General features: G+C 39.5%; 1 protein-coding gene across 2 annotated transcripts in view; it reads right to left on the bottom strand.

The window, feature by feature from the left end:
* UBE2J1 (ubiquitin conjugating enzyme E2 J1) overlaps positions 1-14720 on the bottom strand; it is a 50057-nt gene that overhangs the window by 25616 nt on the left and 9721 nt on the right. For both annotated transcript variants that reach the window (XM_039531121.1, XM_039531122.1), the window contains exons 2-4: positions 9289-9362; positions 5285-5416; positions 2711-2795 (exon numbers count right to left, since the gene is read on the bottom strand). In XM_039531121.1, the coding sequence (XP_039387055.1) occupies positions 2711-2795; positions 5285-5416; positions 9289-9362 (291 nt within the window). The remainder of the gene's footprint in view (positions 1-2710; positions 2796-5284; positions 5417-9288; positions 9363-14720) is intronic.

Below are 14720 nucleotides of genomic sequence, written 5' to 3'. Positions count from 1 at the left end.
GTTCTGCTAATAAAACCCCTGAGATTCTGCAGCCTCAAAATGTTCATAGCTGTAATTCTGCTTCAGCAGAACATGCTGATTCATGCACAATTCTATGAGCCCTGGTTTTCCACAGTACTCTGGTCATAGAATTTAATCCTTTCAGTATATTTAAGTGTGCAATTTATAGCCAGGGTAGGGACAAATGATTGTTTTTATGCCATATTGTTAAACAGTGACAGATGGGGCGGAGGGGGACATAAAAAGATGGGGCCTTCTGCAATGCATCCTGCTGCATGATTCCTCCTCTTCCCACTTCAGGGAAAGGTAAAAGTAGTATATTGCAGTGAGACTTACAAAAAGCAAAAACTATTCAGTCATTTTAAACTTAGGGTCTTGGAGCCTCCCCTCTCCTTATAGCGTTCATTTAGTACAGAGTGCCATGTCAGAATTACAAACCATGTTACTCAGTTGACCACACACTACTCGTAGAATCATAGAAGATATGGGTTGGAAGAGACCTCAGGAGGTCATCTAGTCGAACCCCCTGCTCAAAGCAGGACCAATCCCAACTAAATAGTCCCAGACAGGGCGTTGTCAAGCCGAGCCTTAAAAACCTCTAAGGATGGAGATTCCACCACCTACCTAGGTAACCCATTCCAGTGCTTCACCACCCTCCTAGTGACATAGTTTTTCCTAATATCCAACCTAGATTGTTTTCATTCTGAATCAGCTTGAATAGCAAAGTGACCAGACTAGGAAGTAAAATAGGATTCAAAGCATTTTTCATAACTATAAATTTAAAACAATACTCAAAATGTTTTATATACACAGTCTTGTAAAATTCTACTTGCTTGTTTACACAGGGCAAATAAATATCAATAGTTCACCATACTTCTCTTGATCTCCCAGCCCCTTGAGCCCATCTGTATTCCATTGTCTCTTCCAAGTCCTCCCTATAGCTCCCTCTCACACCAATTCACATCCCTTCACTGATCTCAAACATACCACTTTACCTTTCCCCTTCCTGGGTACCCCATCTTTTTCCTCCCTTGAGATCAGCCCCCTTTACTCTCTCCCTATGAGACTTCTTCTCCTATGGTGCTTCTTGTTTTCCCACTCTTCTCACAAGACTGAGGAAGGGTGCTGCTGAGGGTGGGTGGGAGGCCAGGTTCCACCTTCCAGTATGCCGCAGTTGCTGCTCAGGTTGAGGGGAGACAGCCTTCCTACTTCTGTCTGCTTTGGCTCAGCAGAGGAACCATTTAATCTGCAGAACTCAAGGCAGCCTAGTGACAGTGGTAGCCATAGTCCTTGCATCCACCAAAAAAAAAAAAAAAAATGGGACTTATGATCATGGGCTACACAGGTCCCAACAGCTAGTTCCAGACAACTGTGGTGGAAACTGTGACTAACCCCTGTTGTTTATGGAAAATTATGGTGACATATTTCAACCCTAGTGATTAATTTATACCAAGGCAAGCTCTACAAATTCAGGGGCTATTTTTCCTATTCTGATTAAAAATGGAGATTAATATGGACATGTATGTGGGTCCAAAAACGGAGTTGGGGCATAGCTTTGGATTTTTCAGACCCTAAAGGCCAGCCCTGCTAACCTGAATAGAAAGTGGCATGAATGGTTAAATTAGATTGAAACAGGAGAGAAAGTGCTCACAGCACCAGCCAAGACTTCTACTTACCCTTTACCTTACCCCTGGAGAAACATACAATTAGTTGGCATTCAGCAAATAAGGTATTGTCTTGGAATTTATTTTTTTTAGTCCTGTGATCAACAGATACCGTAATAAGATATTGATTCCATTGTCAATTCAACTAAGATTTGTTTACAAAGAAACTAAGTGACCTTAATAGAAATGAATTAAATTCAAAGTTTAGTTATCAACTTATCCAGGAAAAAAGACAACACTAAAACCATGTGCCTCTTCCCTCCATTCTACTTATTTCTTTATAAGGGACAGAAGCTCATGCTCCAATATGTCTGTTAGTCTATAAGGTGCTACAGGACTCTTTGAAGCTGAAACAATGTTATTTCCAGTGTCTCCTTAAGATCAGGAGAGTAAGTAAAAGAAGTTCTTCTGCATGTCATCAGAGATTGGCCCATATATCAAGCAATGTGCTTAAATGATTTGCTGATGAGCACAGTATACAACTGAGATAAGATAATGGATAATTTCACAAAGAATATAAGAACATAAGAACGGCCGTACCGGGTCAGACCAAAGGTCCATCTAGCCCAGTATCCTGTCTACCGACAGTGGCCAATGCCAGGTGACCCAGAGGAAGTGAACCTAACAGGCAATGATCAAGTGATCTCTCTCCTGCCATCCATCTCCATCCTCTGACAAACAGAGGCTAGGGACACCATTCCTTACCCGTCCTGGCTAATAGCCATTTATGGACTTAACCACCATGAATTTATCCAGTTCTCTTTTAAATGCTGTTATAGTCCTAGCCTTCACAACCTCCTCAGGTAAGGAGTTCCACAAGTTGACTGTGCGCTGTGTGAAGAAGAACTTCCTTTTATTTGTTTTAAACCTGCTGCCTATTAATTTCATTTGGTGACCCCCTAGTTCTTGTATTATGGGAATAAGTAAATAACTTTTCCTTATCCACTTTCTCCACATATAATTTTAATATAATTCTGAAAACTAGTTTTGTTGGTGTTCAATGTTTTGCTGAAGAAGAATTACATTGAATGTTAAGTAATACTCACTACTCCATGAAGGTTGCCACGTTTCAGGGTGATGTCCTGAGATGCTTAAACAAATTTTCTTCCCTACTTCAAACCTGCCATTGGCCTTCAGGGAAGGGAGTTGGGGAAGAAAAATGAAAAAAAAAAAAAAAAAAGACATTCTTGAACCCAAATATTCCTTGTTAAACTAGCTTCTACCAAAAAAAACTAAGCGGTAAAAATCTTTTCAAGTAAATCTGTTTGCAAACATCATATAACAACTGAACAAAGGACACCAATATAAAGCTAGATTAGATTTGTTGAAGCCACCCTTGCTGCTGTCTGCACAAAGCACTAAGACAATCTCTCATTTCTATCATAAGATATCTTTTAAACATAACAAATAGCAGAAATCCTCCAAAAGTGAGTTCTGTATTCCACTTTTAAGATCTGCAACATTTCATATGACAAATGAGAATAATTTCAATGATTTAAAAGCCAAGAATACTATAGACAATTTACTGGAATAATGGGTGATCATAATCAATTTTTTGAATCATATAAAATAATTTAGAAGTTAAGGCCACCATGATGCTGTCATGTTTTTGCCAAAACATATTTTAAGTGTTGCAAAAGGTGAAAGGTTAACTCTTGTTATATATACAAGCAGAGCTGGTAGCACCACCTATAGTTAAGGTTGCCTGATACTTTCAATCATAAGACCCTGTTTTCAGTTGCTTATGACTTAGCCAAACATTTGCCAAATCCATGTTGGGTATTCACATGAGGCTGATTTGGAGGGGAAAGTTTCAGCTAAAAAGGTTTTTTAAACAAACGGTTCAGCAGTTTCCAAGAATGAGATTAGGAAAAAATACATTGTTTTGCCTGTTAAATTTTTTTTTTTTAACAAATCTTCAGTTCAGAAACTCTAGCACCTCTCTGCTTTGGAGGGACTTAAAATTTGACACCAGGAAAGTGCTTTTTGCCATCCCAGTGAAAATTATCCAAATGTGACCAATTTATAACCCTTTGAAAAATCTCAGTTTGTACATGCTTACTAGAGGCTTGACAGAGTGTGGCAGATAAATTTTCTGATGATTCCAACTGCACTGGGCATGCTGCAGCCCAGGGTTCCAAGGGCTCAGCAGGATCTTCCCTGCAATTACTCCTCCCTGCTGCTGGGGTTCGCTGTGGTACAGGGCACAGGACTGAGAGCAGTGAAACTGTCCTTCCTGCACTATGCTCCCTGTCTGAGACACAGCCAGTGTAAAGGATGAGCAGCAAATTGGAATGCAGAGTAGGTAAAGAGATTGCAGGAGCCAGAAGGTAGAGGAGAGCAGAGGAAGAGGGAAGGACCCAGTGAGTGGGGATGACTAGAAGCAGAGGCTGAAAGGGCAGGAACCAGGGGTGTACAGGAACAGAGGAGGACAGGAACAAGCTGAGGGCATAGGAACAGAAGGGTCCATAACCACTGTAGCAAGCTCCCCTTCTGAACCTGGAACTGAACTCAGGAATCCTAGCATCTAATATTCCTCTGCTGTCAACAAACAGCTGTGAAACCTACTAGAAAAGCATGTGTCTCATCCCCTTCTAGTAGCTGGTCCACACAGAGGATAACAGCCTACTACTACTACTACTACCAGTTACTCCATTAACTCAAGTGGTAGAGATTTGTACTGTAGATCTAAAAGTCCAAAACCCTGCAGACGACCCACTGTAGTGCTTTCAGTGGTCAAAGCACTAAGTTCAGTTCATCCAACAGTGGTTTTTCCATAATGTATGTAATCTTGCATAAATAGTCTTCAAATTTTTCATTTAGTCTCATTTACAGGTATACAAGTGGATAAACAAAACAAAAAGCCACAATTCTGCACTTTTCTCTAAGTAAACTCTCTCTCATATTGCCCAAAATGATTTGTTAATGTCTTTTAAGGTTACTCTAGTTAAAATAGCAGCAAAGAGTCCTGTGGCACCTTATAGACTAACAGACATTTTGGAGCATGAGCTTTCGTGGGTGAATAACCACTTCGTCGGACACATGTAGTGGAAATTTCCAGGGGCAGGTATAAATATGCAGGCAAGAAGCAGGCTAGAGATAACGAGGTTAGTTCAATCAGGGAGGATGAGGCCCTCTTCTAGCAGCTGAGGTGTGAAAACCAAGGGAGGAGAAACTGGTTTTGTAGTTGGCTAGCCATTCACAGTCTTTGTTTAATCCTGAGCTGGTGGTGTCAAATTTGCAGAGGAACTGAAGCTCAGCAGTTTCTCTTTGAAATCTGGTCCTGAAGTTTTTTTGCTGCAGGATGGCCACCTTAAGATCTGCTATTGTGTGGCCAGGGAGGTTGAAGTGTTCTCCTACAGGTTTTTGTATATTGCCATTCCTAATATCTGATCTGTGTCCATTTATCCTTTTCTGTAGAGACTGTCCTGCCCCTGGAAATTTCCACTACATGCATCCGACGAAGTGGGTATTCACCCATGAAAGCTCATGCTCCAAAACGTCTGTTAGTCTATAAGGTGCCACAGGACTCTTTGCTGCTTTTACAGATCCAGACTAACACGGCTACCCCTCTAGTTGAAATGACCATATAAAAAAGGATGACTGCTAAATACTCTTACTGTTAACAGAATGATGCTTGGGGGTTTCATGGGATACTCTGGTGGTAGTACTATTCGTCCATGATAAATTCCTCCATCAAAATCCGAATCTGGAGGGCCTCTAACAGTAAAATGCCATTCAAAAAGATTATCCTAAAAAACAAAAAAAACAAGCGCACATAAGTCAGAGAGAACAGGACAAAAACAGATAATCATTACTTTATTAAAATAAGCATTAACTGTAGCTCTGTAGAATAGCAAAAATTCAAAATTCAAAATCAGAAGAAAGCTAAATGAGGATAACTACTATAAGACAGTGCAGCATTGCAGAGGCTACAGTTAAGGAGCACTGAAAAAAGTAGCAGCAGGTTGGCAAAAGCGGGAGGTTGAGTCAGATTCCATGTATGACTTACTTTTTATTGTGCTTTCTAGAGGTGCAATTTTTGGTTGTTTGATATTGGTAAATTTCAACAGAGCTCTCAGCTCACAGCACAAGATCACAGTCATTTTTTCACCTAATGAGCCTGAACTGTGGGTTCTTCATAAACCGTGAAAGTATTCATGATTTGTGGCACAAGCTCCTTTAGAGCCTCTAATTCTTCCAGAGCCTCTAATTTATGCAGATTGGCAGAGATTAACCTCTGCAACACATTAAAACTATTATCATTCCCTTTTCTAAAAAATGAAATGTAATCCTCAGCATATTCAAGATGATAAAGAGGTGCTCTGAACCAGCTTCCATCTGATTATTGCAGGGGTTGGTAGGATGCAAGGACTTTTCCCTTTTTCAATTAGAAACATACAAAACTGTGCTTTCATTGCAGGGCAGGCAGTGAAAGCCTGTTTTATAGCCACAACAAATGCATTTACATCCACAAATCGCCAACAAGGTTAAGCAAATGCACCATGCACATCAGGTGTACTGCATTTAAAAATAAAGGTTTCAAACCTCAATCCCAAGCTTTCATCATGTAGGTGGCATTATCTGTCACGCAATCAAATGGTATTATGAATTTCTCAACAGTTTCCCTTATTGTCTAGCTTACTGTTTTAAATTAACTGCTTCCAAAACCTCATAACTCAACAAAATACTTTCAGCTTTTTTTGTTCACATGGAGCTGAAGTAGCTTTGTTGTCATTGCTTGTTGGGCCAAGGATGGCGAGAATATTGAGTACATATATGTCTTCAGCATCAATAGCTTCATCTGCTACCACACTGATTCCTTCAAAGCCATGCAATTTTTCTTTTAATTCTTGAATGTATGCAGTTTTGGGATATTAGTCCCAAGATATTAGAGAGATACGGTGAGAGAGGTAGTATCTTTTACTGGACTAACTTCTCTCGTCTTTCTCACCAACAGAAGTTATCTTTTATTGGACTAACTTCTATTGGTGAGAGAGACGAGAGAAGTTAGTCCAGTAAAAGATACTACCTCAGCCACCTTGTCTCTCCAATTATTGAATGTCATAATCAAAATTCTTGGGTAAGTAAAACTTCCTAAACTGGTCTGCACTAGGTATAACTCCAATGTGTGTTCCAGATTGCATTCTAAAAACCCCTCTGAATTTTGAATTGTCAAGGGTATGCAAGAGGCAGAAAAGGCTTCTGTTATTGTGAAAGCTTCATATCTCCTGTAAAGCTGCTCTTCGATCAGTAAACAGCTGTTTTCTGACGTTTCAGATTTCTGTTTTCCTCCACTTGTAATGCCTCTTGTTGGTACTTATGTGTTGCACTTTCTAGATTCTTGTCACAGCTAGTGTTTCTAGTAAAATCAACATGTATGCTGCACTACATACAAAATAACTTTCCTTTGTTTTCATTAAATGTTTGAGAATATAGCTGTGCTCGTTGCTTAGCACTTTGCCAATTTTTACTCATATTTTGTTGCTGTTGTTGTTATCCGCTATTTACCGTTATTCAGAGGTTTGCATTTTAACTTTTTCACTTCCGCTGACACCGTGAAAAAGTCATGATTGCTTCTTGTTAATTAAGACATGCTCACCGTTTTCACAGTTGAGTTGAAATCAACAGCAAAATTCACAGGTTCTGGTAACAGTGGTGACCAACACTGTGACAAAGTCATATCCCTACTTATGACTAATGCGGAGTGCTGGATCACAGCTCTATCTATGTTTGGCCACCTACTTATCACTCTTGAAAGGACAGAATAGTACTATCAACATTTATTCAGGTTCTGCTTCTCACTGTTCTCTCCCCAGGAGAGAGAGACTGTCCTAACAAGCAATCAGCACATTCATACAAAACTACCAGCAAATAACATCCTGAAACAGGCCTTCTTATTCTTACTATTACAAAAATCCAGGTGCTGTTTATCCCTAAACTTGGTTTAAAATACTGGAATTAAAATAAAACAGAAATAAGTAAAAACATAAAAGTTGATATTTTACCAAAATCACTATTCAGGAGAAAAACTGCAAGTAAAAACAAAAGCTAACCAATAACAATAATCTGTATTTTATAGCACCCAAAAGCATGTTAAGTGCGCTAAGTATGCGAAGTGCACTAAGCTTTTTTGCAAAAATTCCATCAAATGGCAAAGTCCCAACATTTAGGGCTTCTGTTTTTTAAGGTTTGCTTTTAGAAATTTTTGAGTTGTATATAGATGTCCAAAAATTGGGGGTTTTCAGGGCTCTCTCTCTCTGTATATATTGTAATGAGTAATCTGTTTGTAACATTCCCTAGTGCACTTTAATGTAATACTGTTTCAAACAGCACTATCTTAAAGCACACTAGGGAACCTTTAGTGTATACCAGCAAAGTCTACATGAACAAATTAATGTACACCGTGACCAACTTCTGACAACAAAATTTATGACACAACCCCAGCAGAGGTGACCGAAGCCTGAGCCTAATCAAGCTCTGCCACCCCAGGTCGAGGGGGGGGGGGGGAAAGGGCGGCTATCAAAGCCAAAGCCCGAGCCCCACTGGCCTGGGCAGGGGGACCAAAGCCAAAGCCCAAGGGCTTCAGCCCCAGGCAGGGGGCCTGTAACTTGAGCCCCACCAACCTGGGCGGAAGCCCTCGGGCTTTGGCTTTGACCCAGGTCGGTGGGGCTCAGACTTTGGCCCTGGGCCCCAGCCAGCCCTGGAGACCCCATTAACATGGGGTCGCGACTCACTTTGCGGTCCCAACCCACAGTTTGAGAACTGCTGCTTTAGTACACTTTAAAAATCACACCCCCAAAGTCTGCATTACTGCTCCATGTAGACAAACCTATAGATACAGATAACCATTTCTGGTGTTTATTGGATAAACATCCATCTTTTATTTTATTTTTATTTTTTAATTGGGGTTTTTTCCATTTACAGCCTAACATCAGAAACTCCACAATACTGTAACATAAATCATTAGGATTTTTTTTTTAAAGTTTCATTCTTGTCAGCACTAGAATTTTACCTTTCCTCAAATTTTTGACTGTTTATAAAATTTGCAGGACTGAGACTGCAGCATAGATAGCATCTTTAGGGTAAGATTATTATTATTTTTTTTTTAAATAAAAAGGTGAGATCCTGCAACTGCACCCTTCTGCTCATACTGAACCAGTAACTTCAATGGGCTCCTATGTATGCACAGGGCTGCACACATGTCAATCCAATTACAGGATCTAGCCTTGAACTTTCTGCTGGGGTAACTTCATAACATAACATGAATTTCTTTTTGGATGCATACCCACTTCACATTTAAATTATGATGTTATGCAATCCCCAGGGGAAAAACATATTGCAACAATGTGACATGACTACTTAGCTATAATCTTAACTTTTATTATGTACTTTTTAACCGATGAGTCAAGTCCGTGACGTGTCATTAGATTTAAACTGTTCCTGATAGTTTTCAAGGAAAAAAATAAAAATCTGACCATTTTAATAAGGTGTATTAATCTCTAAAACCAAAATTAAATATTATGTATAGACTTAAAGCAATGTAACCAGGCAGAAAAATAATATTAGGTATTATACAGCAGTCACAAACTAGCAGCTACAGTGAACATATACAGAAACTAACCTCCAAGGGCTGTGCATGGTAATGATCTGTAGGATCCTTCAATTCGGCTGCTTCCTTCATTAAACGTTTGACAGCTGAAAAAGGAAATTTGGTATATCAATATGAAAAGCTCCCTTAAAAAATAAAAAATGTAAAATATACAGAAGATTTTGTTAGCATTATCTTGAAGGAGTCACTTCATCTAACAAAGCAGCTTATATGGTCCAGCACACCATGTTTCTCTCACCTGACTTCCTTCTCCTCCAAGATGCACATGACAAATTACTCAGCTATGACTCATTAAATCCTTTATCCTAAGAGCACTAAGTTCTGAGAAAAATTATATTTAGTTGTTTCGCAGTTTCCCAAATAACGTATCTGAACATTATGAGTAAAACGTACGTGATTTATTAATTCAGCCCTTACATTAAAGCTATGGGGTGGAAATATAAAAAAAACATTTACTAGGATTTCACAATTGCTTTCAATAAATACAGATGAACAAGACATACTTATCATTACATTTTATCACAAGAAGAACTACCACTAAGTCGGCGTAGCTTACGTTGCTCCGAGGTGTGAAAAAATCACCCCGAGTAATGTAAGTTACATTGACTTAAAGCACTGTCTACACCAGGCTATGTCAACGGGAGACACTCTTCTGCTGCCGTAGCTTCCACCTCTCGTTGAGGTGGGGTAATTATATCAATGGGAGACCACTCTCCCATCAACATAGTTCATCTTCATCAGACGTGCTGTATCAACACAGCTGACTTGATATATGCCAATATAGCACACTAGTGAAGACAAGCCCTAAAAAACTTTACACCTTGACTGCTAACAGTCAGGAAAGCTACACAACTATTATCTTTAACATTTCAAACAAAATCATTGAGAGATTTCTACGAGAGGACTGAACACTGGAAAGTACATGGACACACACATCATACACTTTACATTTTGCCATTTGAAATCATACATACATGGAGCTCGAAACATTTACCCTACCTTGAGAACTAAGCCTACCAGTAAGGATGAAAAATACTTGTGCCACCATTCCCACACTAAGGCCTCAGTTCAGGAAAGTATTTAAACCCGTGTTTAACTTCAGGCACATGAACAGTCCCACTGAAGTCAACGGGGACTACTTATGTGCTTACAGTTAGGTACATGCTTAAGTACTTTCTGTATTGAGGTCCAACGCCACGCCACGCCACACCTCACCAATGCCACACCTCCTGCAATTTAAAGGAATGGAACAGTTGGATGCTGTATTTATTTGTAAAATATTGTGAATCAACATAATATTTTTAAGATGTAACTTAATATTAGAGCTTATCAAATAGCAAAAAAAAAAGTTGAATAAATTCTACCAGTATTCATCTAATATAACCGCCAAAAAGTACTTAGCTATCTGTAGTACTAGTCAAATACCACAAAAGTATCAAATGAAATTCTACAAATGCCAGTGACAGTCACTGAATAATATAGTTGTCAAGTACTATTTGACTAGCCCTATTTACTATGACTCTCTTGCTTCTGTTTTTTCCTTCCTGTCTTTACTCCACTCCATTTCCCTATCCACCCCTCAAAACAAATAATGGTGCATCTTTTTTTGAGTTATTTTTCAGTATATTTCCATTTTTCCTTCTTTCTTCCCTCCACCCTCTCATCTCTTTCTATTATTACAAAAATGTTTTCTACTTCCTCCCATATAAGCAACAAAGAATCCTGTGGCACCTTATAGACTAACAGACGTTTTGCAGCATGAGCTTTCGTGGGTGAATACCCACTTCTTCGGATGCAAGTGGTGGAAATTTCCAGGGGCAGGTTTATATATGCAAGCAAGAAGCAAGCTAGAGATAACGAGGTTAGTTCAATCAGGGAGGATGAGGCCCTGTTCTAGCAGTTGAGGTGTGAAAACCAAGGGAGGAGAAGTTTCTCATCCCTTGCAACATCAAGAAAACTGCGAGAGGGATGGAGTACTGGAGACCACCTCCACACATAGCATCCAGAAAGTTGGCAGAAGTATAAAATCCAGTGGGAGGTCCACCCTTGTAGTAACCATGATCATAGGTGCCAACTCCGTGAGTGCTACGGGCTGGAGCACCCATGGGGGAAAAAAAGGGCGCTCAGTACTCACCAGCCATAGCTGATTGGCAGTGCTGCTGATCTGCTGTTTGGCATCTCGGGGAGGGGATTGGGGGGAGGGCAAAGAACAGCAAGCTATGGGTGGAGGCCTTGGGAGTCTGGGGGCGGAACGAGGGCAGGCGGCTTGGGGGGGCTGGTGGTGGAGCGAGGGCAGGGGCCTTAGTGGCTGGGGATGGAATGAGGGCGGGAAGAGGTGGAGCAAGGGCGGAGCTTCAGGATGGAACACCCCCAGCGAAAAATAAGTCATTGCCTGTGACCATGAGGCTGAGGATGGAAGGGGAAACACAGAAAGCTTCCTTCTCTTTCATTCCAGTAGTCAGAGAGGGTTGGGTGGGTGTTGGGCTTCACACATATCAAACACTTACTACTATGAGAGTGATATGAAAGATAGCTACTGTGCATGGTCCAGGGACAGCACCTTATAGAAATCCCAGCACGCTTACCTTTCCAAGCAACTGGGAAGGAGTGGAGGGTATCTCTTCACCTGGCCTGATTAGCAGTCACCCCCCCCGCCCCCCAGTTTTTCATACATCTGTGTCTATTAAGTTTGGTCTTCTGTCTACTAGATATTTGGTTAACTTTCCACTGTTGAGTGTGTAGCTATGAGTGAGAGTGTACGAGAGGGGAGAGAACATTGATGGGATTACTGGCAAAAGAGAAAGTGTTGAGGGGAGAGAAGAAAGGAGTTACAGAAAACATATGGGAGGAAGTATCAGAGGGGTAGCCGTGTTAGTCTGGATCTGTAAAAGCAACAAAGAATCCTGTGGCACCTTATAGACTAACAGACGTTTTGCAGCATGAGCTTTCGTGGGTGAATACCCACTTCTTCGGATGCAAGTGGTGGAAATTTCCAGGGGCAGGTTTATATATGCAAGCAAGAAGCAAGCTAGAGATAACGAGGTTAGTTCAATCAGGGAGGATGAGGCCCTGTTCTAGCAGTTGAGGTGTGAAAACCAAGGGAGGAGAAACTTGGATTTTATACTTCTGCCAACTTTCTGGATGCTATGTGTGGAGGTGGTCTCCAGTACTCCATCCCTCTCGCAGTTTTCTTGATGTTGCAAGGGATGAGTGGTTGTGCATGCTACTCTAATCTTCCCGCAGACTTCCATAGTGAATAGCACCAGGGGTCTGACGCTTTTGTTGTCGCTTGTTAAAACTATAAGCAATAGCATGATATTGACCTGGTTCCTTTTAGTTTCACATCTCCTCAAATGGAAATGAAAACCAAGGTGGATAAAAATCAATGATTAAAAAAAAATTAAAAATCAATTTTTTTTTTGATAAAATGCTTTTTTAGGAAAAAACCTATCTAAAGATAATTTTAATTAAGATACATTATAGCTCAAAGATCTCATCATGGAATAGGGATTATAAATTCTAATTCTATAGTATGAGACAATATATTCATGTAATGTTTAAGAAAAGTTTTGTAAATGAGTTCCAATAGCATGGATTAGGGACCTAATTTTATGGGGTTCCAGTGTCTTCTGAATAGATTATTTAGGTTAATCTTTCTATCTACCCAATGGGACTCAGTGTTCAGTCTAGAAGATACCATCAGAGATGCTTAGTATTGCAGTTCTCAAACTGTGGATTTGTCTCTCCAGAGATAACATGCTCGTTAACAGCAAAAATGTTTTTAAATAAATAGAGAGAGAAAGAAAAAGTGAGAAATAACAGACCTCAACCCTACTGTCCCTCTGCAAATTTGTGTACACAGAGTCAATTCCTTACCTCTTTCTAAAAGTGCAAAGTTTCAAAACGTTCAATGAATAGAAGATTGTTGGGTGCAGAATATAGGGTGACCAGGCAGCAAGTGTGAAAAATCGGGACAGAGGGTGGGGGGAATAGGAGCCTATATAAGAAAAAGACCCAAAAATCAGGACTGTCCCTATAAAATCGGGATATCTGGTCACCCTAGCAGAATAGATCTGGACAAGGAGAAGAAGAAGTCTGGAGATAAATGTGAGAAGGAAGGGACAGGCAGTAGAAACAAAAGTGAAACTGTTTGAGCAGCATATTCCAGAAGTCTTGAGGTCTTTCTTTGTGTAGCCTTCACTGATTTGAGATCTACCATCGCATTCTCTCACTAGAAGGGAAAACTTATGATGGCAGCAAGCTGTAAAAGAGACCCAGTTTGGGAATAAGAACCATTCAAGAAATATATGTTTGCTGATGTTTTAAAGGTGGTCACACCAGTGAACTGGTGGAAGTCACTTAAGCACTTGGATTCAGAGACTGCTGAAGAGATAATCTCACTTTTAACAGCAGTAGCTTCTTCTGCCGGTGTAGGAAGAATATTTTTTTCCTTTGGACTAATTCATTCCAAATTGAGAAATCTTTTGGGACCTGAAAAAGCAGGAAAGCTTGTTTTTCTTTTCCAGATTAAGAACAAACAGGAAAACGAAGGTGAAGATGACTGAGTTAGCTGCAGAAGCCAATATTTTAAGCTTCTCATGTTGACCTGGATGACACAGTCGATTTTATTTTTGTTTATTTTTTTAAATATTTCATTTAACTATTTTAGTTAAAAACAATTTTAACAAAAACAAACCTGATTTTAAAAAACTTCAATGTTTAACTAAATTAAAAAATTCATATGCTTGTTTTGTTACAATATTATATGTTTGCTGTTGAAGAAAAAAATCCAGAATAAATAACATTGTTGTTTTAGTTAAATAAAACAATGTAAACCTCTGTCTCGTGATGTTCTCCTAATACCACATGGCAAGAAAATCCTCCAAATATTAATGATAAACCTGTTGAATTGGAGATAGTTCACCCCCCAATGACTTCATAAATATCTGCTTCAATTACCTTTGGTAAATGAAATAACCAAACAATCAATCATTCACTTTCTGATATAGCTGTAAAACTAATTTGAAAAGTTTTCAAAATAAATCCCTTTAAAAACATATAGTATGTACCTTCTAAAAATGAAACCTACATGTATCTCTGAGTTGTGAAGAATATGTATTACGGTTATAATAACCAACAAGAATGCACTTTTATGTAGAAATCCATGATTAAAGAGTCTTCCTGACTAGTGATTTAAATCAATTTGATTTAAATCAAATCCATCCTGGTGAAAACTAACATGATTTGGTCATTTTTCTCTCTCACACAGCTTGGAAAAGTTCTGAGTAGATGGAGAAACACTGGAGCAATCAGTCTACAGACTTAGGAAGACAGCACTGTAACAGTTTAATCTCAGTTCACACTTAGAAGGTTATTTTCACAAACATAAGTGCTAGAAACAGTGAAGGATGGCCGGGTGGCTAAAGTACTGTCTTGGTAATTCA

This window comes from Mauremys reevesii, linkage group 3 (genome assembly GCF_016161935.1).
Source record: "Mauremys reevesii isolate NIE-2019 linkage group 3, ASM1616193v1, whole genome shotgun sequence".
In the NCBI taxonomy this organism is placed as follows: Eukaryota; Metazoa; Chordata; order Testudines; family Geoemydidae; genus Mauremys; species Mauremys reevesii.
This window is presented reverse-complemented; position numbering and strand designations above follow the sequence as displayed.